This window comes from Oryzias latipes, chromosome 1 (genome assembly GCF_053564925.1).
Source record: "Oryzias latipes strain Hd-rR chromosome 1, Olatipes_Hd-rR_3.1".
NCBI classification, from domain to species: Eukaryota; Metazoa; Chordata; class Actinopteri; order Beloniformes; family Adrianichthyidae; genus Oryzias; species Oryzias latipes.
This window is the reverse complement of record NC_136237.1, coordinates 38,705,085-38,732,996: the sequence shown is the minus strand read 5'-3', so window position 1 is coordinate 38,732,996 and position 27,912 is coordinate 38,705,085. Positions and strand designations below refer to the sequence as shown.

Sequence of the window (27,912 nt, the reverse complement as noted above, 5' to 3'; positions counted from 1 at the left end):
TCTCTTGGACAGTTTGGTCAGTGACAGGTACAAAGTGAGTCAGCTTAGAGTGAGTAGGTGGCCGTTCGATAGTTATATGTGTTGTGGAGTTGATGGCTTTTTTTGTGTAGTCTCCTTATGCCACTAGAGGGCAGCACCAGTTAAGGGATCACATGGTAGAATACAGGAAGTGAAAGCTGTTAAACCTGAGGGATGCCTTCACATTCTCAGCACACAGGAAGTGCATCACATTTACGAGAATAGGGTTTTTGTGGAAACATTTGACATGTATGTATGCTTTAGGGAAGGAATTCGGACATAGCCACTGCTAAAAAAAATAAAAACAAGGACTGAGAAGGAAAGCTGAAGGCAGCAGTGAAGCCACACGGTAGTCTAGTAAAGCCAGATGGGCCAAAATTTCAAACATCCTTGAAAAGTAATAAAAGGGAGTTAACTTATGAATAGGCTGAATGTTTCAGCGAACGGAAACTGCTGTGAGAATCAAACATCTGTTGTTGTGGTGTGAAGATCTGCAGAAGCAAAACCACAACCTCTGACTTTTAAGTAGGTAAGTAAGTAACCTTTTTTATTTTGGACAAGTGTAGAATAACAAAATAAGACAAAAACAAGACAAAAATGACATAAAACAAAAAAGAAATTTATATAAAACAAGACAAGACAAAATTATATAAACAACACAAGTCCAAAAGGGAGTGAGAAGAAGAAAAATCTTATTAGCTCTCACCCCCTTTCCCTCAAGTCTTTACTTTCCCAACTAAACCCAGTACACCCACCATCAAAGTCCAGCGCCCTACCCAAGTGTATATTCTGTTACAGCTGTACATGGAATTCTCATTTCCAAAAACACAAAAATGAATAACAAAACGTTTTTTCTAAGTATGCAGATTTACAAATGCTGATGTTCTGTATTGTTTTGTATTTGTACATATTTATCAATGATCATATTTCTGTATTTATACTTAAATTCTTTTATGTTTGGACATTGTTTCAAGCCTTTACTGGTTCTGTTCCACAACTTCACTCCACAAATTAAAACACAAATTTTTTTTTTTATTTGTACGTGCTTTATGTATGAGAAATTTATTTTTTCCCCCTAAAATTGTATTTCTCGACTCTTTTAATAAATAACCTTTGGATATCCGTCGGTAATAAATTGTTTTCTGCCTTGAATATTATTTACAATACTCTACTGGTTCATAAAACTTTAGTAATTTTGATTTTACACACCTTTAATGTCAAACGATAGTATTTTACTACCTTTGGGATTAAATAACACAAAAAAAATAAAATAGTTTTCCTGATTTTTACATCCAGGACGCAAAAGTATCCACAGGTGTATTTGGTTTCACATTAGCCGACGATCAAAATCCCACAATGGCCGTTTGGCGGGGAAGCCGCGAGCGTTTGCTGCACTCAGCACGCTGCCTCTAGGAAGAGACGACTTCTGGAGGACAGCGCTGCTGCTGCTGCTGCGGGAAATGTCAGGAGTAGGACAGAAGTCAACATTTCTGATGGAGGGTGTGGACTAACATTCTGGCAAAAAGAAAAAGGAAAAACTGCTCTCCGTTTGATACAAGCAGGCTCGGGGATTAACACAGCAGAAATTCCTCAGTAATCTGTAACCTGGAGACATAATGGGCTTTGTGTTGGAGTTTCACGTCCAAATTTACAACCTTTTCATCGAGTTCAGTTTAGATTATTCAAACTAGGAAACGTGAAATAAATATGTGAGGGATTATTGGGTTGGGAAATAGCTAATCTTGTATATTTCAGTGAGAACTGTTCTGAATGTGCTGCTGTGCTCTCCACTACGGCTTTTCTCAATAGGTTATGTGAGATCAAAAATAAAAAATGAAGCAGTGAGTTAAAGCACAGCATGGAAGAAAAAGAGAGCTTCACCTTGCAGAGGGGCTAAATGGTATAAAGGGACATTTCTGCCAACTCATTGCAAACAAAACTCAGTTTTCAGATCAAAATTTCCTAAATTGCAAAACAAAATGTTCAGCTTTTAAAAAGTTGCAATTAAAGATATTATTCTGTACTGCAGCTGTTGATCTAATCCAAGACACAGTTGTGCAGCATATGATAATATGTGCTTTAAATCCTTTTTTTTTAAACAAACAGATCTTAAAGGAAATCAAACATTTAACCAATTTGTTGCTCCGGGGATTTAAAGATCACACAGGCCGGTTTAGTGTCATGTCAGCAGATTAACTTTACACGGTTTATTTTGCAGTTTCAGGGGATCCTCAGCCACCAAATAAAATTTAATTCATGCTAAAACAAAGTATGATCTATTTTCTTCACTTCAACTTGTCCTGTCCAACAAATGAGCAAAGATAAAAGCTGAAGGCCTCATGTTGGACAGATAGTAGGAATTGTTTTTAAATGATGAGAAATGAATTTTTCTTCAGCTAAAGATGCAAAAACGAGAGGAAAAGAGCCGGTTCGGCTTCTGAGCCTCAGCAGCAGACACCATGTTAGATAAATATGGTGATTTGATTGGATAGAATCTGGACCAATCAGCAGGATGTTCGATGGCAGATATGTCACGCTAAACTGAAACTTATGAACGCGAAATCAAAGATAGGTAAAAAAAAAAAGTCGAGATAAGAGACAACACATCTGATAACTTTTGTGTTGCAAACGTAAAAATGTGTTTTGAAAGCAAAGAAAAAGATTATGAGAGCAAACTTTTAATATTTTTGTTTACAATTTGGAAAGTTTTGTTTTAAAAACTGAACATTTTGATCTCAAAACTGTGACTTTTGTTCACAATGTGGTGGCGGAAATATCCTTCAAAAAGGAGGAAGAGGAAGAGTTTTGAGGGAGAGAAAATCAGGAAGAAAGCAGCATGCATGCCCCTGCAGTGAAATGAGCGGAGAGGGAAACCTGCGTCACGTCATCGAGGCACAGACTACACGTGAGGGAAAGCTGCATAATCGCACAGATGAGAGGCTGGAGAGCAGAGATGTAAACCTGTCAATCTGCTCAGAGTGCTGTGCTGCACTTGTTTGCTCACAATCAAGACTCTGCATTGCATTCCTGTAAACACAGATTGAAGAAGTGTTTACAGCCTGTTGTGTAATGATTTCCTGAACTCTTCAGAAAGCTGGACTTTCTTACTTGTTTCAAAAACTTAACTTTTGTCCATTTCAACATTTTCTACTCCTATTGGGTTTAAAAAAGAAGCCAGTGAGGCTTTTTTTTTTAACCATTTGTTAGTTTCGTACTGATTTTTTAAAAATATTTATGCAGCTTTTTGAAAGACCATCTGTTCTCTGCTCGGACAGCACAGCCTCAGTGTTGGAATCTTATTTATCAGTGATGACTCAGGACAGAATGAGAGAAACGACTCGTCATGAGACCAAAATGAGGCCTTTGTCATAAGCAATGGATTGTGACACAGTGAGACTGACAGTTTAAACTGGTTTGTCACGCAGGAATGAAAGTACAACATCATCTGGAGCTCTAACAGCTGGACTTGTTTTGACATATTTATATTTTGACATAACATTAGTTAAAATCTCTCCAAAAATCTCTGATGGGATGCCCTGCTGACATCACACTATGTTGGAACAAATGGAGCCTCGGCGACTTCCTCATAATTTGCTAACATTTTTTGTTTAGTTTTTCATTTCTTCTAAGAGTTCTGCTTGAACTTCCTTTTGGTTTTAAAGTGTGGGACTCTTGACATGAAAAGTTTTCTCCACAGATTTCAGTTTCTTACCGTTTCTCCCTTCATTGCAATGCCAGAAAAAAAGAAATACAACTTTGTTATTTTTGTAAGATCATCTCCAAAGTTTTTAAGCAATTTGTTTTTTTTCTTTTAAAGAAATCCAAACTACATAACATTAAATGCCGTTTACAATTAATTCTATTATTTAAAAAGATTTGTTTTTTCTAAAAAACATTTCAGATAATGTGGAAAATTTTAGATACTTAAAACAAAAAGGCCTATATTCCGCAAAACAAACTTTTTTGGGCTTTTAAGAGTTTTATCATTTTCCTCACAAAGAAACCCCAAAGCGATGTTTTGATCCATTCAATCATCTCTGAATATTCCTCTAAAAACCTGCTCTCTGAACACCAGCCCCTCCCAGTTGACAAAAACGAGCGGGTCCTCACATTGTGACATCACAGAGTGAGGACCAGCCCCTTCCAGGAAGAGTCTGCGCTGCCAGCCCCGCCCCCAGGCTAACACACAGACACACACACTTTCTCCAGTTAGCTAGCGGTGATCGGCTTAACGGTTTAATTTTAGATGTACAATCTGCACATCCATATTTGCAAAAGTTTGGCTGTTGTTCTTTTTCGTGGGCGAAACGCAGACAAGCTGTTGAGGCCGGCTCTAGAATAATGTCATGAAATGGGCGGCACCCATAAGGGGCAAAAGGCGGAGCCTCACAGATCGAGTCGTCTTATTTCCGGGTAGGAAAATGAATTTGTGAAAATAACTAATATTTCCTTAAAAATATCGTTCTTCTGTGTGTTAGAGGTAATATATGATCATATATATGGATATAGTTTACACTGAAAGGCTCAAGAATAGCATGGTATAGGCTCTTTAAGGCCTTTATTGGTCACTGAAGGTCACTGCTTTTTTTGTTTTTAAAAAACTGAAACAACCAGTGAGCTTCAATTTTAGCAGATTATGATATTAAAGGGAAACAAATAAAGCTCTAGATTCCAGGTCTGAAGGAAAAAAACAGCTGAACAGACTGACAGCATCTGCTTATAACCACAGCTAAAATTCTAATTGTTTCTATAAAAGATCAGATATTTATTCTGTTTTTGCAAATACACTTTATAGACCATGTGTTTGCATGTCATCTATTTATTCATTTTGTTTCTTCATTTGTAAGCGTTTAAGAAATTGTTGCTTCAAATGAAATGCTAACCTGTGAATCCCAGTGGATTAAATCTTTTAAATTCCTAAACTCAAATGTCAGGAAAAGCCTTCAAATGTCTTTAGGAATAAAAGCAGTTTCCTTCTTGCCTCGATAGTCGCAGTAGGGTGCAGATGCGGCATGGATTCTGGGAGTGGCGGATCCCATGTCCAGCTCCGTCAGCGTCAACTCGTTCATGAAGTAAGGCAACTGAAAGACAGGCAAGAGGTTGCTTCAAACCCCAGGAAACAAGGATGTTCTCACAGCCAAGATCTGGACGGGGTTAAAGTCTGCTAACAATGTCAGATAAATCTGATGCTTCTGTCCAAAGTCAAGTCAAGGAAGAAGATTCAATGTCTTTTAATGAACTATACATATTCTAAATGCTGCCACTTCATGACAGGAACATTATTTTTATGCGACATATTTATAATTCTGACGGGTCAGTAAATCTAAGCTTGTTGTAGAAACCTTTCACAAATTTGTTTGAATAAACACTTAAACAAAAAGCAGATCGGAAACATGGAGGAAATGATGCGGAGCTTCTCTGGTTTATCCACTGCTGCATTAAAAAACACACGAGGAACTCTACCAATGTTTTTATTTTTTCAGGCTTTCTTTTTTAGGAAGCAGCATTTTCAACCCACCCGTATCTTGCTGAGTTTCATCTGAATCTTCTTGGAGACCACTTTGCTCCAGTATGGCTCCGTCAGAAAGTCCCAGAAGACCCGGCCCATAGCGGCATTTACCCAGGCAACGGTCTCCTCCTCCTCCTCATCCTCCCCCTTGGGCTGAACCTGAGCTGCAGTGGTGCTGTGAGGCTAACAACAAAGTCAAGTCAGCTATCAGAGACCTGCTTAAGAAGAAGCTGTTTCAAAGAAGGGAAAGGGAGCTTGTGAAACCTTCTTCTCTGCTCCGGGGCTGCTCTGCAGACTCTGAAGAGCGGGGCAGGAAGCTGAGGCTCCAACTGCAGGCTGCTTCGGCAGTAAGCAGCCCATGTAGACATTGTAGTCCAGAGGAGGCTTGCTTTTGGCACTGCTTGTTGTTGAAGAACCTGCTGAATCCTTCAACCGAGGCTGAGCTGCGAGCAGCTCGTCAAGGCTGCTGCGACTGCCGTTCCGGCTGTGAGAGCTCCAGGCTGCAGCAAAACAAAGACACAATCATTCCATTTTCTCAGCTCTCACAGTTTACTTGCAAAGTTTGATCCATGTTTCCTTACCATTGCCCACTCGGGAAGCTTTTCTCGTGTCCACTTTGGGGTTTGAGGCCGACAGAAACCTCTGAAACCATTCCTCCTTATCCCTCCCTGTCCTCCCAAACAGGAAAAGGGTCAAGTCTTTGCTGGAGGGGGAAGACGCTCCGTGGTTCGCCTCTCCGGTCTCCGACGTGCCGACACCGTCACTGGGCTCCGAGCGATCACCTTCAGCCTTTGAAATGAAGTCATCTTGTCTGCTAAGTTCGATGCAAATTGGATATTTTTTGTTCCACACTCTTTTTCTGGCCAAACCAGGAGGCACTAAATACACCTGGAAACAAATTTGTGGGAGACAGAAAAACGGAGACCAATGACCTCTGAGTCGTTTGAAAACCTTCGGAAGCTGACCAGCTCTTCTGTAAGCCGATGCAGTCAAACTGACAGAGGAACCAAATCCACTTTTGTGTATGAGATGCCCGTGTAAAGATGTTAAAGCCTACTTTGCTGTTGGCGAGGTCGTAGATCTTCTGGCTGACAAAAGTTACGTCAGGTTTGGAATCGTTGTGCGCAGCTCGACGGGCGATGTTGTGATTGGGTTTGGAAAGACGGATGGTGGAGCCCTCCACCCGGACATACACGGAGTGGGTCAGTGTGGCGTGGTACGTCTCTGGGTCATAGTTAAAGATCTCGTTCATCCACCCCTGGTAGGAAAACAATTCAGGTACAGAGAAGAGAAGACGTGTCATTACATGAAGGATGAAGGTTTAATTCCAAATAAAAAATGTCATGTCTGTTTCATTCCTCAGGATTTTGCGTTGTTTTGGACTTTGGACCACTTCCTGTGGGACAAGCTGCACAAAGTGTTGGGTTGATGTACAGAAAGACCAAAAAAAAAGTCATAAGCTGCTGACCAGAATATACTTAAAAGTGGGTTTTCCCATCAGTGTTTTCTTTTTTTCTGGTTGTGAAAATGTCTATGGTTCATGGAGAAAAACCAGACACCATAAACTCAAACCTTCAGAGAATCGTCAGCATGATCCTGAGAAAAAAAACATTTTACATTTCTTCTGAACTATTCTAACATAGGAATAACATTAAGGAGAAAACACGAATGAAGAATAAGGAATATAACTGCCGTTGCAGTTATATTCAGGTAACTTGGGGAGCAGGAACTGTCTTGAAAAAAAAAGTTGTTGTACTTCCTTTTATGCAATTTATTTTCTTGCACTTTCTTGAACAGTAAAAATGATTGAAATCTAATAAATAATCTAATTTCAGCCAAATGGCTCCAACAAGGATTAAACACTAACCTTATAGATTTCTGGTTCCTTAATTTCCAACTTGGTGGCATTTGATGGCCTCCCTTGCTGTGAGGAATGTCCTTGACGTCCTTCAGAACGCTTTGGTCCCGTTAGCCACACCACGCCAAGAGCAAAATAAAATCCCAGGCCTATCCCAAGCAGCATCCCTCCAATGTAACTCGGCAGAGGCAACACGAAACATCCATAGAGCAGAAGAGTAAAGCCTGTGAGAGTGTAGTGTGGAATATCCGGGGCTGGCTCAGTACCTTCACATCTGTCAACACTGTCTTCACGGCCATTTACTGGAACTTGTTTACCTGTTCTGGTTTTATCGGTTCTGTCAAGAGCCTCTGCAATGGGGGACAATTCAAAGTCCTCATTGCTCAGGATGCAAAAGTCCTCGTCTTCCTGTTTGGCAAGAGCAGACATGGTGCACTTGTCCAGGGCCACAGAGAATGACTTGTTGGGGCTTTTAGTGTTAGCAGAGGAGTCATCAGGGGTAACTGAGGTCCAGCTGCTGGGGCTTTCGCTTCCATCCTCCTCCTTGATGCTGTAGTTGTTGTTGTTCTCCAGCTGACTGTTGATGGTGGTGAGTTCTGTGGCGCTGGATGAGAGCACCTTAGGCCGGTACAGGCTGCTGCCAACCAGGTTGCTACTCCTTTCATCCATCATCTTACTAAACAGCTGCAGAGGTTCTGAAATGGCTTCAGAAAGGCGGCGCTTGGTGTCCTCAATTCGTGCCTCGACTTCAGAAACCTTGAAGAAGCTGCGGCTGTCTGGGGAGGTAAGTGGCGAGGAGGGCGCAGTTTTAGAATCACTAGCTAGCGACGCAGCAGCAGCAGCAGGCAGTCGAGATTGTGCAAACTGCTTAAAGAGTTGCAGGTTGAGGCGCGACTCTGGCAGACGGTAGGATGAGGATGAAGAGGATGACTCCTGGGATGTATCCGAGGATAAAGACTTCACAAGATTCTTCATGAGTTGTCTGTGTCTTAATGAGGTGGATGAGGCTCCATCGCGAGGGTCGGTGTCAGAGGAGGGATTTTTTAGCAGACTTAGAACTGGTTTTTCAATAGAAGGGTAGCTTAAAGACTTTGTGGGCGAAGAATTGGAAGAGGTTTTGTCAAAACTGTATGTGGATCGGGTCTGCGAAGGAGGACTGCGATGTTTTGAACTAGGAGAGAGTCTGGATGATGCAGGTGTCACGCCTGAACTAGGAGACGGTTGAAGAGAGCCCCCTTCAAACATTTCCTCGCTCGCTTCAATAGCCGTCACTACATTTGAGTCATTTAAAACAGATGAATTGCTGGTCACAGTTGTGCAATTCAATTCCTCCTCTTCCTCCTCTTCCTCCTTCCCCAAAGCAGAGAAGTGGATGGTGATGCTCTCCTTTGACAGGGATCCCTGGACCTGGAGCTTTGGACCCATGGCAGGTGGCTGCTTGTTTGAGTTTGAGCTGACTCCATAGTTGGGATGCTGGCTGGTCATTTCAGTTCCCCCCCTGAGTTAATCTGCAGAAAGGAATGAAGGTCAAATCCACTTCAACACAACACTTCTGTATTAAATGATTCACAACAGTTTCCCCCACAAATTTTGACATGTCTCCAAATTAGTCTAAATTAAAGTTGCAAAGATTTGTTTGCGTCGTCAAAACTGTTCTTGAGGTTTCTTCAAAGATTTTTTTTGTAAAATCTTCATGACCTGCAAATTAATATCAAACGTATCAAAGTTTGCGTCACACTTTCTCCATAAAAATGTGAAAGAAACATATCAAAACCTTTATCTAAGAAATACTGAGGTAAAATCAAACAAGAAAAACCTACTACATTGAAATAAAAGGGCAGGATTCAGTTTCCTGCATCCACTGAATGGAGATTTTTAGGTTCAGATGGGTTGTGGTGAATCTCTGCTTTGCTAATTTTAAAAGGAAATGAATCAGTCATTAATAATAATTCAATAAAATCCATCTAAAAATTCAAACCTCAACCTAAACCTCCATTTTCATTGGAATAACCAAGAAAACAGTAAATCTATTTTGCTCTGCTAAACTTTTTTTTATTATAAGCAACAAAACGACATGATGTGCTGATGGGGCATTCACGTTTTTTTTTTATGTTTAAGACATTGTTTAACCTTCTTCTTATCAGCTGCGTCGCTTCTCTGATATAACAGCAGCCTGCGGTGAAACCACTCCCTGACCTCCATATGATGAGAGAAATCCAATGAAAGCTTTACCTGAGCGCCCATCTGCCGTCAGAGAAGAGCTCAAAGTTTTCTCTACTGTAACACTGCAGGTTAAAAAACCCATTGGTGAAAATAATTTAAAGGCATATCAACCATAGATAAAGGGAAAAAAGATAAACAAGAACGATTCCTCAACAAATTAAAACAAAAAATAGTCAGCACAAGCAGGCAAAGATGGTAAAATCAAACCTAGATGAGAACAATCAAAGTAACTTCAACACTGCTATACCACTAACTACACAGAACATTTTGTAGGTGCAATAAAAATAGTCTTTGCTCTCCCAAAGTTCCACATAAAAACAGATTTGTGACTTAAAGTCCTGAGTAAAGCATTCAGAGACACTCTCTCCACTCAGCATTCAGTCTGACACACCATCCCACCTCACACAACATGTCAATAATCCTGTCAGCTAAAGTCCAAAGAATGAACAAAAGCGCTGGTGGCTGATGAGTCTCGCATGATGCTTCATGACTCAAGAGTACTTGGAACACGAAAATAAGATCATGAAGCAACGAAAAAGCAAAGATTTATCTGTTTTTGCCAATTTTCTAATAATATAGTTCTTGATAAATGTTCATTTCTTCTGCATTTTCTTGTTATAAAGTTTAATAGAAATCTTCAGCGTGTCCCACTCACAGATTCAACTCTGCTTTCATCTCGTTGTCCCAATGCTCCTCCTTTAGCCTCTTTGTGACGTGCTTTGTTGGAGAGAACAGTACGACGGTCCTCAGTTTTGACCTCTTAAACTCATCCTAACCAGTTGTTGTCGTATGGGCGGCACAGTCTGACAGCATATAGTCTCCATGAAACCAACAGCATTATGATGAGGTTTCATTCAGGTAAGAAGTGACTTCAAATTGGATTGACTGAAGGGCCAGAGATGGTCGCAGATTGGAAAAAAGAGACAACTTACAAGTCAACAGTGGTATAAAAAGGTGGATGATGTGGGATCAGTGTCAGAACAGTAACTAGACTTTCTCAACCTCTGTTAAATAACATTACAAACACTTAAAGTATTGATTCCAGAAAATGGGAGGTTGGAGCTTTTTAAAGGTAATGATATCTAAGTATCAACAATCAAAAAAAAGGTTAGCAACATCAGAAGCATTTGATTGCAATGTTTCAACCTAAAACAGGAGCTATCAGATGGCTGTCATGACTCCAAACATACAACCTGCTCACTACACTTTTGTTAACATGACTTTCAAAGTGGAATTTTACAGCCTTATAGGTAGGAATATTTGAAATGCCAAGAGAAAAGGGGTCAAACTCCTTCCAGGATTTGATCAACTGCTTTTTTTTTACTAAGTTACTCCGTTTACAGTGTGTGAGAACAACATGAATCGACTATCATGATAGCATGGTGAGTTTTCCTACAGCAAAAGCTCACCTGAAACCAGAAATCACATTTCATCTGGCTTTTTTTTGGAACTGGGACTAAAGGACCAAAGGAAACGTGCTTCCGTGTGACTGCACACATTATTTCAACACCAAACAAGATGGTAAAAACAGCTGCTTCTGAAGAACATGAACTAATTGTACCTCCTACATAATCTTCTTAAGACTTCTGTTTTTTGTCCAAATCATCCGTGAAGGACGGAGGTTTTTGTTTGAAAGCCTTAAACAAGAGAAAAGTAAAGAGATGTCATGGAGCTTATTTATCCACAACACAAAGTTTGTTCCTAGCAAAATAAAAAAATAAAGGTGACTACATTAAAGAGAGGCCCTTTTTATACCAGTTTGCTTCATTTGAAACAGATTACCGATACGAGAAACTTAATCCTCAAACATAAATTCAAAAATGACTAAATTTGGGATTAAAGCCTGAAATCTGTCTTGTTTTCTTCCACACACCCAAAGGCTGAGGAAGTCCAACCGCCAGAGGTAGAGAAGTGCAAACACTGCTCAGGTTGCCAAGCAAGAGATAATAAGAAGTTGCACTTTGGATCCAGCCATTGACTAAGATTGTGTTTTCTGGTGCTTTGGATTACCTTTAGCAAAGCTAAGCCAAAAGAGACAGAATCTCAAAGCCCAGAGCTCCCATCACTGCTAAGATTCATTCACAGTTGTGTTGCTCACATGTTGATAAGTTAGGAAGTTCTGAGAGTTTAACGTGATGGAAGAATGCAGGACAAAGGTGTGATAGGTCTTTCATCAACACACGAGGATGACTTTTTGTCTGCACAGTGAAGGTAAACTGTAGGTAGGGACTACATTGACAGGGTTTTTCCTGTTTGTCCCAGATATCTAATGAAAAAATGTTGGCTGAGACAAGAAAATCGAGGGTTTGATTCTGCAGGCAGGTCTTAAAGACTGAAAACAGCACTCTTTGCCTTCCTGCTTTACATACAGGTTTGGGTTGGTGGTTAAATCCCCAAACAATTCCTGAGCGCAGGTGCGACAGCTGCTCACCGCTCCCTTAAGACACTAACTAAATGCAGAGAACAAGAGCTCCAGGCACTGCTCCTTTATGTTAGCTTCGTTTCTCTGCATCACAGGTTTTGGGGGATATCTAAATGTAAAAGCATTTTAACTTTCTGTTTAATAATTACCAAAACATCTGACTGGAAAAAGCACAGAGAACAAGTAAGAAACAAAAGATTGAGGAATGCTGGCAAACAGGAAATGCAGTCAGAGATGGGAGGCTGTGAGCTCAGAGTCTCTCAACAGTCAAACAGCTGCAACTTCACAGGTTAGAAATTATACCCAACCTTACTCTGCAGAGCCAGAAATGCATGACATAGTTAAAAAAATAAAAATAAAAAAGATTAATTTATGTTCACTGCCGTAATCCACTCATCTATGAAAATGTTGTTTGGAAATCTGTGAGTTAGTGCAACACAAAGTCCCTGAAAACATCAGCTTGATTAATGGTTTGTGACCTCTGAACAAAGATCTAAAATGTCAAATAGTTTTTTGCTGTTTACCAATGTAAACACAAGAGAAGGTTCGTTCTTAACTCTTTCAAACCTGTCATGGTTGGTTTTAGATTCGTTTTTTGAAGGAAGTTTTAAGGTTTGGAGTGTCTAATGAGGTGACAGTTTTGACGTCTTTGTTTCCTAAGATCAGGTTAAAAACGCTACGTAACAACCACCAACACAAAGACTGTTTAGGTGAGAAACAAACTCCAGTAAGCAGCTTGTTTATAACTGGTTAAGATAGTCATCTATATAAGTGCATCAGTGATCAGTGACGGCCTGCAGGGTATCTGTTGTTGTAGATCCCATCAGTGAGAACACTGTGGATTGTGAGGTGAATGTGACAACGTCCGTCAAGACCAGGAAGTTCAAACATTAAAAAACAGTAAATGTAAGGAAAACTATTGCTGAAAAACTGAAACTCTGGCTTTAAACAGGAACAACTACAAAAACTATCACCTTCACTCATTGTTACTGACTATGAAATATAAGCAAATTGGAATAGAGTTAAAGCCCCGTTCTGATCAATTTCTGTCCATGTTCGTACAGCAGTCCAGATTTTGTTGGTGTTACATGATCATTGAGTGCATATTAGAACTGGATAGAGTGACCCCTCCCCCCTCTTATTTTAAACAGGACGTATCCGCTGGTTCCACGAAGCCAAAATCCCATAGACGTCTGAAGAGAAGTACCGAATTCAGCAAATACTCAGTCATTCTATTGGTCAGAATAACCATTCTTGCTCTGTTACCTTTTTTTTAACATGTTCTTGGTAATACTATATTTTATATTTATATATTTTTAGTAGTCCATTATTATTCAAGTTATAAACTGGCCAATCAGATGCCTCAATAAAAGAATTTGTTCCCCCATCAAATGTTCAAAATGTTTGATGGACTTTTCAAGTGGTAGGGGTGTGGACTTCCAGGAAGCTCACTCTTGACTGGTTAGAGTGGTTGCCATAGAAATGTTGACTCTAACTGACTATGATCACTGCTTACTGAGGAAGAAAATGTGACGTGAACTGATGTAAAAAATGGCAACTGAATTGACTTCATTTCATTGGAGCCATGATTGGCGACGTCCGTTCACCAGGTCCAGTTCTCAGATACAGTCAATGTAGAAGATGCAATCTGTGCTTAAATAGTTAAAGACATAAACAAACACTGGTTATAACTGGACGGCATCAAAAAGCTGCTACGTAGATCAACTTCCCTCACAAACCTCAGGTATGCTCGGAGTTGCTAAAAAGCTTTGATACAAAAAAAGCAGGTAATCAGAACCACTAAAGCATATGTGTCAAACTCAAGGCCCGGGGGCCAAAGGTGGCCCGCCATGTCATTTTATGTGGCCCGCGAAAGCATGAAAGTTTTTAATTTCTTAAAATAAAAATAAAATAAAAATTGGTGTGTATTTATTCATATCTAGGGGGAATTGGACTTGAAATATCAAATTGGTTAACTATACATTAGGACTTTAAACACTGTCCATATAACTTAACCTGACAGAGTCAAATTTAAAAGGATTTATGGTAGAGTAACAAGCACACATGTTTTCTATGTAACTGTAATTGTCACTTTAAAAAGTTATAATGAATAAATGAGTTATTTAACATTAAGGAGTAGTTACATTTATTTTTCATTGCATTTAGTTACATGTATAAGTTCTATCTGGCCCTTTGAGGACAGACACTATGCCGATGTGGCCCTCTGTGAAAATGAGTTTGACACTGCACTAAAGTGCTGCTGCACTGAAGTATACTGTGTAGGAAAACAGGATTAATGTGCAGTTTTTATTAAGATTTGCTAAAAATTTGCCTGCAGGTCTTAGCAGGCATCTAGATTTCTTGTACATTTAATACATGTCTGACTTAAAAACCTGATTTAAGATCAATCGCCTTGAGCAGTAATAAACAACAAATCTACTAGAAGAGATGCTGATAAAAGAAACAGATGTTTTATCAAATGGTCCAGGATTTGATTCTGTTTCACTCAGAAATAGTTCCTCAGAATAACCCATGGAAGGTTTGCTTTTCAAATGTTTTAATGGCTGCAATGGTTAATGACACCAAGCTTCTAAAGCCATGTGAGATACTTTATATCCTGCAGAGAAAAACTGTCCCATAACTTGATCTCTTTTGTCATTTCCTGTTTTCCAGTTAGAAGTTTCATTTTTAGATTTTGTCTCCGAATCTGCCTTTAATGTCTGCAGAACAAAACAAAACCAGAACTAACTTTACAGAAAACAGTCTGTACCAATTATCCTAAGCTGAGTTTTGCAAAGGGAACATCATAAAACAAAACATACCAGGATATTAGACAGTAGAAATCAAATGAAAACAACACGCTCATTAAATATCAAGAGTGCCTCTCCTTTAAATAAAGGCCACAACACACAGAGAATGAATTGACAAAGTTTGTCTAAAAGTTCTTAAACAGGACTTTGGGAAATAGTTAAAGTTGTAAATGTTTTCTGTTCTGGTTCAAAGGCTTTGGGGTTTTGAAGTGAACAGAAAACCAGTTCTTCTGCTTCAAGTACTGACTTTTTCTACAGCTATGTCATGACAGAAATCTGCCACCTGGAAACATCATATGGAAATGAGACAAAAGCAAATGCAGACGAAGAGGGCTTTATGGGTAATGGAAGGCACAATAGCATGACTTCCTTTGCAGTCAGGTGAGAATGTGAGGAAAAAGTTACAGCAGTTTGCTGCTGGAGTCCAAACCCAAAAAATGGACAACATAACTGCTTTCTGTGAAGACTGCTGGACAGACTGAAAGGACGGTGTTGTTGTTGAATGTAAGAATGGCTCAGCAGATCTTAAACCGGTGAATGACTGCATGAAACGGTTAGGCACAGCCTTCTTTTGAGAGACGGCATGTGGACTCCACACAACTCAAATTAACTGCAAATGTATAAAGGGAGATTTCCAAAGCATTTCTGCTCCACGCTGCCTGACAATGAACGCACTGTAGTTTTGTGAATGATGTCTCAGAATCAAGCAAAGACCTCTGAAGAGTTATTTATAGAGGGGCTATATTTGTACATCTGCCCACCTCCTACAGTGCGTCTGTCACTTTCTGCTGGTGAAAGTGTTCATTAGGATGACGGAAGCGAGACGAGACTGCTGTTGCTGCAAAGGGACGGAAGCACCTGAAAATCTGTGTTAGCAGGCAGTCTCAAACCATTTCCTGATGTGTCCGTAATGGTCGTCACAGCGGTGAGACGACTAAAAGGAGGAAACTGAGCCAGAATGTGATGCTTCTGGTAAGAGAGAGCTGCACCAACAAAGATGTATGCTAAAAAACAATTCTGATCGTCTTCTGCGCTGTCAAAAGTGGTCTTTTAACTATGATTATACCGTTTTTACTGCATTTGGAGCTTTTACACCACCTGGAGCAGAACAATTTTACAGATTGTATGTATAGATACCAGCTCGGACGAGGAAAACAAAGACGTACATGGATCAATTTGTCTACACGTGGATGCATGGGAATGGAGCGGAGCAGGGAGCGTATTTTCCATATTACAAATACGTCCTTTTTCCAACGATCATTTTGGTCTGCTCCCAATTCACAAAGATTTGAATCAAGAAATACTAAGAAATAAAATTGTGAACTTAATTTTCCTTATACATGTCCTCCATCATCTGAAAAAAATGCCACTAGAAAATGTTAAACACCAAAAAACACTATTTCATTGGAGTGGGTCATTATTTAAGAAGAAAACTTCTTTATAAACCATAATTTTGACTTGGATGTTGTGTAATGACAGCCGTGGTGGCAACTAGTTTGAGAGAATGTTATTTTAGCCTTTTGGATGAGGCTAAAATAACAAATCAAAACAGTTTTAGTTCATCGTCAAGAGCACTCCCTATTTAATTTAAAAGTGTGAAAGAACTGCTAAACGGGTGGTTTTTATCCTCAGAATTCGCTATTTGAAATGACCAAATTGTTATTGCCGACTGGAAACCTGGTTACTGGTACTCAGACAGCAGATTTTTAATAGATCTCAATCAAAAATGTTAAACAGTTGTCAGATTCCTGAAATTGTTGTTTAGAGACAGACGTCCAGGTAAACAACAATTAAAAAAACAACCTGCACAGGTGCTGACACATGTTAGTGTTTCCTGTCTTTCATCAGAACACGTGTGTTTGGATGATCATAATCACAAACCTCTGAGTCATATCTGGTTCCTTATTTTGAAAAATTATACCAAAAAGTATTAGTTTAGAACAAACCAAGCGTGTTTTCCCTTCGTGAACTGTTCAACTCGCAGCTGGAGGTTCTTGTCCAGCCCACCCCGCTCATTGGACATTAATGTATCTTAATGCAGGGGTGTCCAACCCCTTACCTGTCCTTCTGTCTGCTGATTACCTGGACTGAGTGTGTTTCCTCCATAAGAGGCTGTGATGTCAGGCCTGTTTGGAAAAGAATCAGGATGGCTGACCGCACGACCTGGACCCTGCAGGAGACATACAGCAGTGCTTCTATGTCTGGAGGGATGGTGGATATCATAATGTCTGTTGATTCACTAGCATGCATCCATCCATCCATCCATCCATCCATCCATCTTCCTCCGCTTATCCGGGACCGAGTCGCGGGGGCAGCAGTCTAAACAGTGATGCCCAGACTTCCCTCTCCCCGGCCACTTCCTCCAGCTCCTCTGGGGGGCCCCCGAGGTGTTCCCAGGGCAGCCGAAAGACGTAGTCTCTCCAGCGTGTCCTGGGTCTTCCCCGGGGCCTCCGTCCAGTGGGACATGCCCGGAACACCACTCCAGGGAGGCGTCCCGACTAGATGCCTGAGCCACCTCAACTGGCTCCTTTCGATGAGGAGGAGAAGCGGTTCTACTCCGAGCTCTCCGCGGGTGAGTACCCTATCTCTACGGGAACGCCCAGCCACCCTACGGAGGAAGCTCAATTCAGCCGCTTGCATTCGGGACCATGCAGACTGCTGCTAGTGAATCCAAGGTCATGGAACTGGAGTCTGAAAAAATTAATCACTGCAAGACTGCCCAGCTCAAACATTTTTCACATTTCATTTAATAATTGAACTAATTATTTTACTTGAAAACCCAAAGAGCCACAATGGAGGGATGAAATAGCCACCATGCCGCTCTGGAACTTCAGGTTTCTGACTCTTGATCTAGGCGACCAAAAACTACAGTGTGGGTAAGAAGAATCCCTTCACCAACATGTTCTACAAGGAAAAAAATTAAAGTCATTTAAGGAATTTAGGGAAGATGTCATGAACCCAATGGCAAAGCAGGGAGTGACTGTTGGTGTGTTTTGGAAATCAAAACGTCACGCTGTTAGAAAGGGAGGTTTGTTTTTTTTATTACTTTTCACCCAAATAGGCCGAGTCAGGAGTCTGGAAACCATGAAAAGCCACGGGGCCAAAAGTCCAAACACAGCTAGCATATGACAGAGGCATGAAGTTTGGATTTTCTGGAAGTGCTGGAAAGAACTTCCTTTGATGGAAAACATCTTTTATTATACAACTTTTTTACTCAGTTTACCAAACAAAGTGCGTTTCTAAAACCCGTTGTTTGAAAGCTCGATGGGTCACAGAGTTAAAGCCAGGGTTAACATGCAACCAGTAAACAACAGAAGGGCTCTGCCTCTGACCACAGTAACTGGAACATGGTCCCTACAGCAACGTGAAATATAAATGTTCCAGACTCCCTAAAAAGATAAAAGCACCACAACCTGTTTAACTGCATCGCAGAAATAGCAGAAGTGTTTGTTAAAGAGGTGAAAGATCTTTAGCTGCAACTAGTTCCAGAGTGAAATGGCTACTATGGTGACTGTCAGCCTGTGATGGATGATAGCTTTAGCAACTAAAGCCACAAATGACTGTAAGATCTGACCGATAGTTGTTTTAACGCTGTTGCCAGGCAAGAAAAGAAGATTTCTTCTCCAAATCATTTTAATACTGAAGTCATAACTGCCTTTTCTCTGCACCTGCAGCAGCAAACCTCCCTCCATCTGCAACAACCCCGTTCCTCTTTTGGCAAAGACACGAGTTTCTGATAAATAATTCTTACTTTTCAACAGAAATACCAACTGTACCACATATATGAACCAAATGTAAAGCCATGGTAGAGCAGAGATACAAGCAAAGGACTTTATCCAGTTAAGATAAAGACATTAAAGAATGTTTAGTTTGTTTCCTACAAAAAAATCTAACTTAAAAATGTAAATAAAATATAACAGTTTCCACCTTTTCATATTTCTGCACCCATAATCTCCTCAACATTATTTTAAGTATTTGTAAAACGCGTTTTTTTTATTTTTTTTAACTGTATTCACTTTATACAGAGAAGGTCAGCAGACGTTTGAGCAATCACAAAAACGAGCTTTCATCACAAACCCCTGCAGCCAAAAAGCCTCCACAGCATTTAAAGCATTTAAAGCTCATTAGCTGTCAGAGTAAATGTAAAAAGTCAAAGTCCACATCTGTCCAGCCTGAAGTTAAGCTCCACCTTTAACATTTTTAATGGTTCTAAAGTGATAAATTCTGCCTGCATTGTTTTAGTTTAACCTCGCTTGATTTTCATTCGAACGTTTAACATTTGATTCTCACCAAATCACAATCTTCATTAATATTTTAAAGACTCTTTAAAGGGTTTCAAGCCAAAATGATCAAGACATATGAATTATTGCAACATTCTGCTGTCATATTGTCCGTTACCTCAAATTAAAAACAACAAGATTGTTTGTGAAGAATCTTAAAAGTATCAAATATCAAGAACCGACATGCAGCCAATTAAATTCACAAAATCCAACTAATACAAACTAAACAGATACAGACAACTAAAAGTATTAATATTTTGTGTCAAATTTATACAAAAAAGATTTTTGTTTTTGGAAACTCAAAATTTGTCATTTTATTCATCAAATTCATTGAGGTTGACTTGAGTTTCTTTACGTTTGGCTCCTTTAAAGCCTGTTCATGCAGTTCTAGTTGGATTGAGGGTTGAACTTTCCCGTTATTGTTTTCTTTTTTCATGTAACTAATAGATTTACAGGAGAGTTTGTGTTAAAATATTTTGGGTTAACATCCTGAAACAGATTTTGATTCTATTCTGATTCAAAAGGACTAAAACGGTCTGAGCAGCAAGAACTGGAAAAATAAAGAAATAGGAGAATTTCAGATCTATTCCACAAATGGAAATGTCTCTTCAAGGAGCAAAACGACAGGTTGACATGTTGGGTAAGGTGGGCCCAGCAGGGTTTGCTCCACCCCTGTCACGTGGCCGACGTACCCTTGAGCAAGGCTCCAGACAAACAACGCTATAATGGAGCTGCTCAGTGAGTACTGTTGTCCAGGACAACAGTACTCACTGAGCAGCTCGGAAAGGAGAGTTTACCTTCAAACGAACGCATGAATGAAAGGTTAAACTAATCCACAGCTTCAGCCTCTGTTAAACCACACTGTGTGTTGCTCGCTAAACACGAACAACACACAGACCACAAAGGAAACTGTTGAGGGGAGAGATGACCCAATAACACAGAGATGAGCTGATAAAAAAACACAAGACAGAGTCCATGCACGACAGGTTATTTAGCATTTCAAAGATGCCTGGAGGACCGATCAACACCTCAGTGTTATCGGTTTTGACTTTGGAACTTTACAAAAGATGCTCAGGGTCCACTTGTAACAAAGTCTTTTTTCTTCCGATTTGATCTAAAGCTTCTATGCTGTAAATAACAAATCTGTGTTCTGGCGTGTTAACAGTTAAAGACCCACAATGAAAATCCTGTTTTTGGTGTTTTTAAAATGTCTCTATTGCATGGAAGGCCTATATAAAGAAAATTAAGATTAAAGTTGCATTTCTGAGTATTTCTCGATTCAAACATTTGTAAATCGAGAGCAGCCCAAAAAAAATGCAGTTTGAAAGAGATCTCATTAGAGGCTATATTCAGCGGGTCACAAGCTCCCTGCTCCGCTTCATTCTGATGCATCCACTTGCAGACAAATAGAACCATGTACTTCTAAAACTGGATCCCTGGATAGCTCCGATACTTCTTGCCACTTTTTTGCTCAGCTAATGTTAGATTGGGGGTGTGAGGGGCTGTAAAGGCCGTGTCACACAGCTTCTAAGTAGATTTTGCACATATTGCATGGATGGAACTTGGTCATACGTTAATATATCTGGAAAAAGTAAGAAAAGTTGTAGTTCTTTAGGTCAAATTTTAATGAATGAACCACATTAAAACCAAGAAGAAGTATGACTAAACCACACAATGAAATCATTACTCACTGTAGAACATGAATTGTTCATTTACATAATTTTAACATGATATGTGGGCCTGATGTACAATACAAAAGTAAAAAAAGAAAAACGGACAAAATACGTATTTCATGCATGGATCCCGAAAGAACGAAATTTCTTACGTGGGAAATTCGCATAATGTACAAAGTGGCTGTGTGACACGGCCTTTAGCTAGCAGGAGAGAGTGTAGCCTGGCTGTGGATCCTGCCTCTGGCTCGTCTCTGCTCTGTACCTGACCGAGTACCTCGTCTCTGCTCCTGCTCCTACACCTGGCTGTGGATCCTGTCTACGGCGCGACTCCGCGCCCCCGGCCCTCCCCCCAATTTCGTCTGGATGAAGCTCGTCTGCTGGACTTTATACATGTAGTTGTAGTGTTAGATAAGTTAATTCTTCTCTATGAGTTCTGGTAAATCGCCTGTCCGTCCTGGGGGAGGATCCCTCCTTCATGTGGGCACCCCTGAGGTTTCTTCGTTTTTTCCGGAATCCGTTTTTTTTAAGAGTTACCGCGAAGGGGGGTCTAAGGGCAGGGATGTCCAGTTTGGCTTAGTCAGTTTGTTAGTTCAATTTAATATTTTCCTATTGAATTCTATGTATTCATGATCCTTTTGATTTTATGTTAAACTTTTTCAATGACCTATACGAAAGCCCATTGAGACGACTGTTGTTGTGAATTCGGGCTATACAAATAAAATTGAATTGAATTGAATTGAATTAAACAAAGGGATGATGGGAAATGAGGGTAGGCTTACTCCCCACAGTCAAACCCACAACTCAGATGCAAATTTCGAATAAACTACTGCCGCTCTGCAGAAACTATGTCCTAAAAAACGACATAATCCTACTTGAAAGACTACCGGGAACGCTTTGAAAATAGATCAAAAGATGATCAGAGTGGGGCTTTAAAGAGTAACGCCACATGTTTCATTAACAGAAACCTTTCTGGTGGTACTTTAAAGTGGGTTTTCAGCATTATTCTTGGTTTTCCAGAGCTCCACATTCCCTCCTCTGTCTGTACTTTGCCCCCTCTCAGGTCATTTGTGGCTCTGGAAACGGATCAATAATGAGTTTAGGTTTACTGGCAAAGTGCTTACCTTGTATCCTCAGTGCCATTCAATCCAGCCTGAGACTTGCATCTGCCTGTGGCGGAGTCAGGTTTCATACATCCATGATGCTCAGGGTGCCTCAGAAAAAGCCTCTGCCACATCAGAAACAGACCAAATCACGATTTGAGGCTAAAAGATCCACGATTTGAGGAGCTTCTCGAGTCCCCCTGAGATCTTAGCGGCCCGCGGAAGAACCATATGGCACAAGAAAAGCATCTAACCCGAGTTAAAATGACAGTTCTGTTCGGGGGAAACAAAGTTAATCGACCGACGTGTCAGTCAAAAACCGTTTTGATCTTTAATTGGAAACAACGGCTGGAAAAACCAGCTTTTCTCGTGAAGCAGGCGCGCGAGACCAGTTCGATCACCACAAATGACACACTTTTTTGTTGCTGTTGTTGCTCAAAACTATCTTTAAAGTGAGTTTAAATAACACCTCACCGTCAAAAGGATGAATTAAAGTCGGCTTCGAGGCGAAATAAGTCAAAAATTGACGGAGAGTCACCTCATCAAACTCTCACACACACACACACATCGCTTAGTGTTTGGAACAGAATGAACGGCTCAAAGTTAGCTTACCGAAAGTAGGAGGCTTCATTTTGTCCGGGGTGTTCCGAAAATGAACCAAATTTAAAAAAATGTTTATATATATTGTAAAAATAACGAATTTTTTGGCACTAAGGTGTTGTCAGCTCCACGTACCAAACGCATCAAGTCGTGCTGTTGACAATCCACCAACTGAGTCAGTTCCTTAAAGAAAAAAGTAGCTGGAATCTGTCCAGGCCAAACTAATCGATTGCAGCACCAGGATGCGCCGCTTTCCATGGGATTGAACCGAGCGGACGATTATTCGACGGAGCGTCTTTTCAGGCCTGAATCCGATGGCAAAGCGTTAACAGAATAAAATGCAAAAACTTTTCGAGATGTCGTAAAGTGTTTTGATATTCATCCACACCGACGAAAATAAACGTATTAAAAGTTTGCCCAACTGACAGTTTTCCCGAAACTAAAAAGTAAAATGAAGCATGTTTTATAAATTTATTTATATTAATAGAATTACTTCAAGCAGGTGAGATTTTGCAGTCAGGTTTACAAATTAATATATTACCAAAACAAAAACTGACATGATAGATTTAAAAAAAAAAGAGACAGATTTAATATTTTCTAAAGTTAAAATTCAGTCCTGAGGTTTGAAATGCTGTGTCGCCATCTCGTGTTAAGAAACGACGTCTGTGTCGAGGTTCACTTGTCAGCAACGAAGCACAATTTAGATGAGCATTTTTCTGGTTTCTGTGACACTTTTTTTCTAACCAGAAATGTTGGGTCAACTCTTTACACTAATGACAGCACGTCAGCAAGCACCCCAGCATATAAACCTTCTCCTCATCATGACATTAATCTGCTGTCTGCCCCAGCACACTTGTCTTATTTTGAAAAAACAAACTGTGGAATAAATGATGTCGCAATACTATTACACAACAGCAAAACCGTCTCATTCATGGACATATCACTGTTTCAAATCCATTAACAACATATACATTTCCTTTTTTATATCTCCCTAACTACCAGCAACTACCATGTCATCCTATTAAATTAACTTCTTTCAGTATCTACGTACATACATTTGGGGCTTTTCTGTAGTACCAAATGTGAAGGAGTGAGGCTCTGGGAATTGTAGTTTTATGGATTGAAAAAATAAAGAATGGGCACAATTTTTTTTCTCTGGTAGTCAGGGGGAGATGGAAACATCCTGCAGGTCTTTATTTTAAAAGTATAGTCAATGAATTAAGTATCACCTGTAATTTAAAGCAGTAACGTTCAGTTTGTTTGACTTTTACAAATGTGCAAAATGCATGCGTTATTCAGTATTTTCCAGCACATGTCAGTTTCACATGCTACTCCGGTCAAAAAAGTGTTTGATGGAAAAGGCCAGGTCCACTGTGTAAGCCAGCAGCGAAATGGTGCAGAGCACCGTTTCCGTGATGATCAGCTCCATGCTGCCCTTTAGGCCTCGCAGCTGCAGTATCTTGGTGAAACAAATCACCGTGGCCAACATGTAGAACAGCACGCCACTCAGCGTGAAGCCAGTCAAAAACCTGTCAAAAGGTAGGAGGCATCGCCCGGTCAGGTCACCTAAAATCACCAACAGCGTGACGAGAGACATGAAGACACAGGATACGTAGCACACACCCAGCACCCAAGTCTGCCAAGTATGTCCCTCGCCGGACAGCTCACTGATGGTCTTCACGACCAATGTTATATTTTGGCAGCCCCCCCACAGCTGGAGGATCTTGAGCATCCCAGGCAGGCTGCCCATGTAGCCTTTCTGCTCCTGAGCCTGTGAGCCGAGCATGACAGACTCTGAGGTGTAGGCCACTGCAGTGAGACAAGAGGCAACCGTTGCCACCACATTGCGGCCAAATGCCTTCTCGTGAGGCATCACCTTCCAAGGGAAGTAAACAGAGGCGCTGAGGCTCATCAGGGCCCCGTACACTGCCACCGTCACTGTCAGGTTCTTCCAGGAAATTGGGATGAGGCTGTGAAACTGAATGATGCTGAGAACGTGGATGAGAAACGTCAGCGTGAAGAAGAAACACCAGGTGAACATGCAGAAGGTCCTGAACACGTTGCTGTCGGTGTGCTCCACGGCGGCGAGGCTGAAGGCTACGCCGCCGGCAATGACCTCCCATGTCCGCGTCAGAAAAAGCGGACTGGTGAAGTCCCGGGCCTCCAGGACAATCACAGGCATGGTGAGTGTGAGCAATCCAGGGGGCACCTGAGGTCCACCTTCTCCGGGTTCTTCAAAATGTGGTCACAAAAAAAAAAGCTTAGCCACTTAGATCCTGTGATATCTGTCCGACCATCAATCCTGAAAAAAAAGTTCAATTCAAACATGAAAAAAAAAAAGACAAAAGTTAGATGAAGAGATGAATCCTTTTTTTTTAAGTTCTCCACTCAGTCTGGTCCTCCTTCAAAGAGAGTCACGGTTTGAAATAATACCTCTTGCTCTGTATTTTATGAAGCGGAATGTTGCAGTGAAACTAAACCTCGCCTACTTCCTGTTTAAGGCTGTGGCAGCTCACTTTCAGTCTTACAGGAGGCTGATGCAAAGGACCACAATAAACGTGAATGCAAACAGAGTTATCTGCCACCTACACTCACTTCTCACGAAATCATCTTCCCTTTTTTCTGAGACCCCGGTAGTAAATTAGAATTGTTTGAGGACATGCAGGCTTGTTCTTGCAGAATAAACAAGCGTTTCTTCACTCATCTGTGGTGAACCTGAATCCTCTCGACTCCCCTGAGAGACGAAGCTGATTTTTGCAAAGAACATTCCTTCCTCTTCGTACTGAGACTTGGAAAAATGAGCCGAGATGGGTGAATGGAAATGAGTGTGGGTGCAAGCGGCAAGGTGCACGTTTAGCGGTGCCTTATTCTCTGACGGCACGAGCATGGCTTTGCTTATTCTGATGCAAACGGATGATTTTATCTAATTTGTTTAGAAAAATCAAAACTTTGATTTTCGTGTCAGATGTCTGTCTTTCTTCACCAGATTTGTCAGTTTAGTGGTTAATATTTACAGGTATTTGAAGTAACTTTTAAATAAAATAAAAAAACACAGCAGGAATCTGAATTAGATGCACCAAAAATCTATACATTTAATTGCAATAAAAATGTTTATCCACAGCAAACTGTCCGCACCAGAACAGTTTTTATCCAACTGCAATAAACAATTTAAACATGTCTGGGAAATGTTAAACCTGGATCTTATTTATTAGACTGCTTAAATTGTGCAGCGATGGATATTTAATTTGAATTTTTTAACACCTTAATTGGGTATCCTGATATTTTTTTAAACAAAAATGCACTTGTATTTAGCAACAAATGATTTTTTAGTTTGTGTTTTTAGTTATTAATCCACTTTCTTTATATTTGAATGTATTTTCAGTTGTAAGTTTTTACCATAGTTTGTTTAAGGTATGAGTGTTGCATAGATCAGAAACCACTGAATTTCATTGTAACCTCTGACAATGACAAATGAAGGTGAAGCAAGATGTTTGATTTTTTTTTTGTAAAGCACCTTTTGTCACTGAGCACTCTGTTGTTAATTATTCAATTGAATCTTGCGAAATTTTGAACATCATATTTCTAGCAAAAAAGTAGTTGTGCGTCTTTATGTTTTAATGTTTTTGAAACAATTGGTCCTAAATAATTCCATATTTCTGTCAGAGAAAGACAATCAGAATAACTGAGATCAAATATTAATCCGTTTCTGCTGTGTGAGTAATAATGTTTTCATTGTCCTTTTAAAAAGGGCTTAAGTTTTTCTTGATGGCGTTTGTGGTGCCTCTAACTGTTTTTGTGTGTGCATTGTCTGAGACTCAGGAAGAATATTTTTCAATTTTGCTATTAGGTTTCTGAAAACCGAAAACCCCCTCAAAATTATTTTAAAAGGTTTCCTTTCAACAAAAGACTCTGGTATGAAGAGATTCCTAAATACTCTTTCCTCACAGCAGAGCCAGGCCTAAAGTTTCTTTTAGAAGTTACTTTTATAAGTATTCCTTATGTGAATGCGCATGGGTCACAGGTCATATGTGCTAACGGAGTGTTAACGGAATGGTGAAGAGTGGGTTGGGTCTTTATTGTAATATTGTGCATGTTTTTTATTTTAAATGTTAATGCGCTTCGAGAAGCACATTTTTATAAATAAAGTTTGTTTTGACTTGATTTGGATTCTTTTAAATGAAGCTATATGACAACCTAAAAATATCTTTAACTTGTTATTCTGGAAATGAATGACTTCCTTCTAAATGTGAAACTGAGCCGAGGAACAAAACTGACCAAAACGCAAAATGTGAGGATAGCTGTGTCTAAAGACTCAGTCATTTTGGTCGTGTTATCCAAGGATTCTGTTCTTTGCAGCAGCTCAACTTAAAAAGGTTGATCTAGAAGACGTAGCAGTGAAACTTTTTCTAGATCAATCTTTTAAAGTCCAAATACTTTAAAGAAATGAATCCTGCCAAAAAATGAAACAGTAACATTTCAGTAGCAAACAGAGGAGATGTGGTTTTTGCCCTGCTTTTATACGTTAATGCAAACGTTCCACAACAAGATGAGCAACGGTGGCAGACACTCTTCATGATGCACTTCAGGGGTGTTTTGCAGTGTTTTTGGCAGGATGTGACTGCAAACCTGCAACATTAGCAGAGCATCGGAGACAGGAAGTAGCATTTGTGCCTCCGGAATCAACTCCTTTTTTTTTTTTAAAGCTGTCACTTTATTCACAGTTCGGTTTCAGAACTGACAACTTTCATTTGTTACAAGCACACACAAACCTCCACAGATATGAACTAATTTAAAAAATCGTCGCAGGCATACTGTACAGTAACACATAGTTTTACCGCTATAATAGATTTAAATACATGACTTTAACCATCCCAATGCTGTCAATTTAACTATTAAACTCTCTAAATGACAAAATATTTTACATCTGTGGAGACTTCAATATCGATCTGATAAACCCCAGCAAACATAAAGCCACCGACGACTTTATCAGCAGAATGTATGCTATGAGTTTATATCCAACCATAACAAGACCCAGCAGAATCACTACTCAAAGTGCTACTGTCATTGATAATATTTTTACAAATAATATAGAATACACTCATATGAGTGGACTAATGAGATGTGACATAACTGATCATTTACCAGTTTTTTCACTATTTGACATCAAGGTGAAGACAAAGAAAATGATAAAAGAACCAGTCTACAAAAGGCTAAGAAATGAAAAAAACATGAATGCTCTAAATAATGACTTATCCAGACAAAACTGGAACTCTGTGTACAGAGAGAAAGATGTCGATATTGCTTATAAATGTTTTTTAGAAATATTTAGCTCACTTTACAATAAGAACTGTCCAATTCATAAATTCAAGAACAAATTTGCCAAATGCCCTTAGTTAACCACCGGTCTACAAATACTTGT

At 39.9% G+C, this 27,912-nt stretch overlaps 2 protein-coding genes across 6 annotated transcripts in view; both read right to left on the bottom strand.

The window, feature by feature from the left end:
• The window catches only part of LOC101158917 (testis-expressed protein 2), a 32,505-nt gene extending 9,834 nt beyond the window's left edge, over nucleotides 1–22,671 (bottom strand). For 2 of the 5 annotated variants that reach the window (XM_078947055.1, XM_078947065.1), the window contains exons 1-9: nucleotides 22,506–22,663; nucleotides 21,915–22,018; nucleotides 16,923–17,010; nucleotides 7,395–8,893; nucleotides 6,585–6,785; nucleotides 6,109–6,415; nucleotides 5,792–6,027; nucleotides 5,537–5,710; nucleotides 5,000–5,099 (exon numbers count right to left, since the gene is read on the bottom strand). In XM_078947055.1, the coding sequence (XP_078803181.1) occupies nucleotides 5,000–5,099; nucleotides 5,537–5,710; nucleotides 5,792–6,027; nucleotides 6,109–6,415; nucleotides 6,585–6,785; nucleotides 7,395–8,870 (2,494 nt within the window). In that variant the 5' untranslated portion in view covers nucleotides 8,871–8,893; nucleotides 16,923–17,010; nucleotides 21,915–22,018; nucleotides 22,506–22,663. Of the gene's footprint in view, nucleotides 1–4,999; nucleotides 5,100–5,536; nucleotides 5,711–5,791; nucleotides 6,028–6,108; nucleotides 6,416–6,584; nucleotides 6,786–7,394; nucleotides 8,894–16,922; nucleotides 17,011–21,914; nucleotides 22,019–22,505 lie in introns of all 5 variants that reach the window. The other 3 variants (XR_013655947.1, XM_011485739.4, XM_078947059.1) reach the window with 2 other exon arrangements.
• Nucleotides 22,672–23,814: 1,143 nt separating this feature from the next.
• Nucleotides 23,815–24,675, bottom strand: LOC101159165 (myeloid-associated differentiation marker homolog). The gene has a single exon (XM_011491617.1). It carries the CDS (start codon nucleotides 24,673–24,675, stop codon nucleotides 23,815–23,817), a length of 861 nt encoding a protein of 286 aa, XP_011489919.1.
• Nucleotides 24,676–27,912: the final 3,237 nt, after the last annotated feature.

Excerpts from the sequence above, each read along its gene's own strand:
- LOC101159165 (XM_011491617.1), bottom strand. The coding sequence starts at position 24,675 with ATGCCTGTGATTGTCCTGGAGGCCCGGGACTTCACCAGTCCGCTTTTT.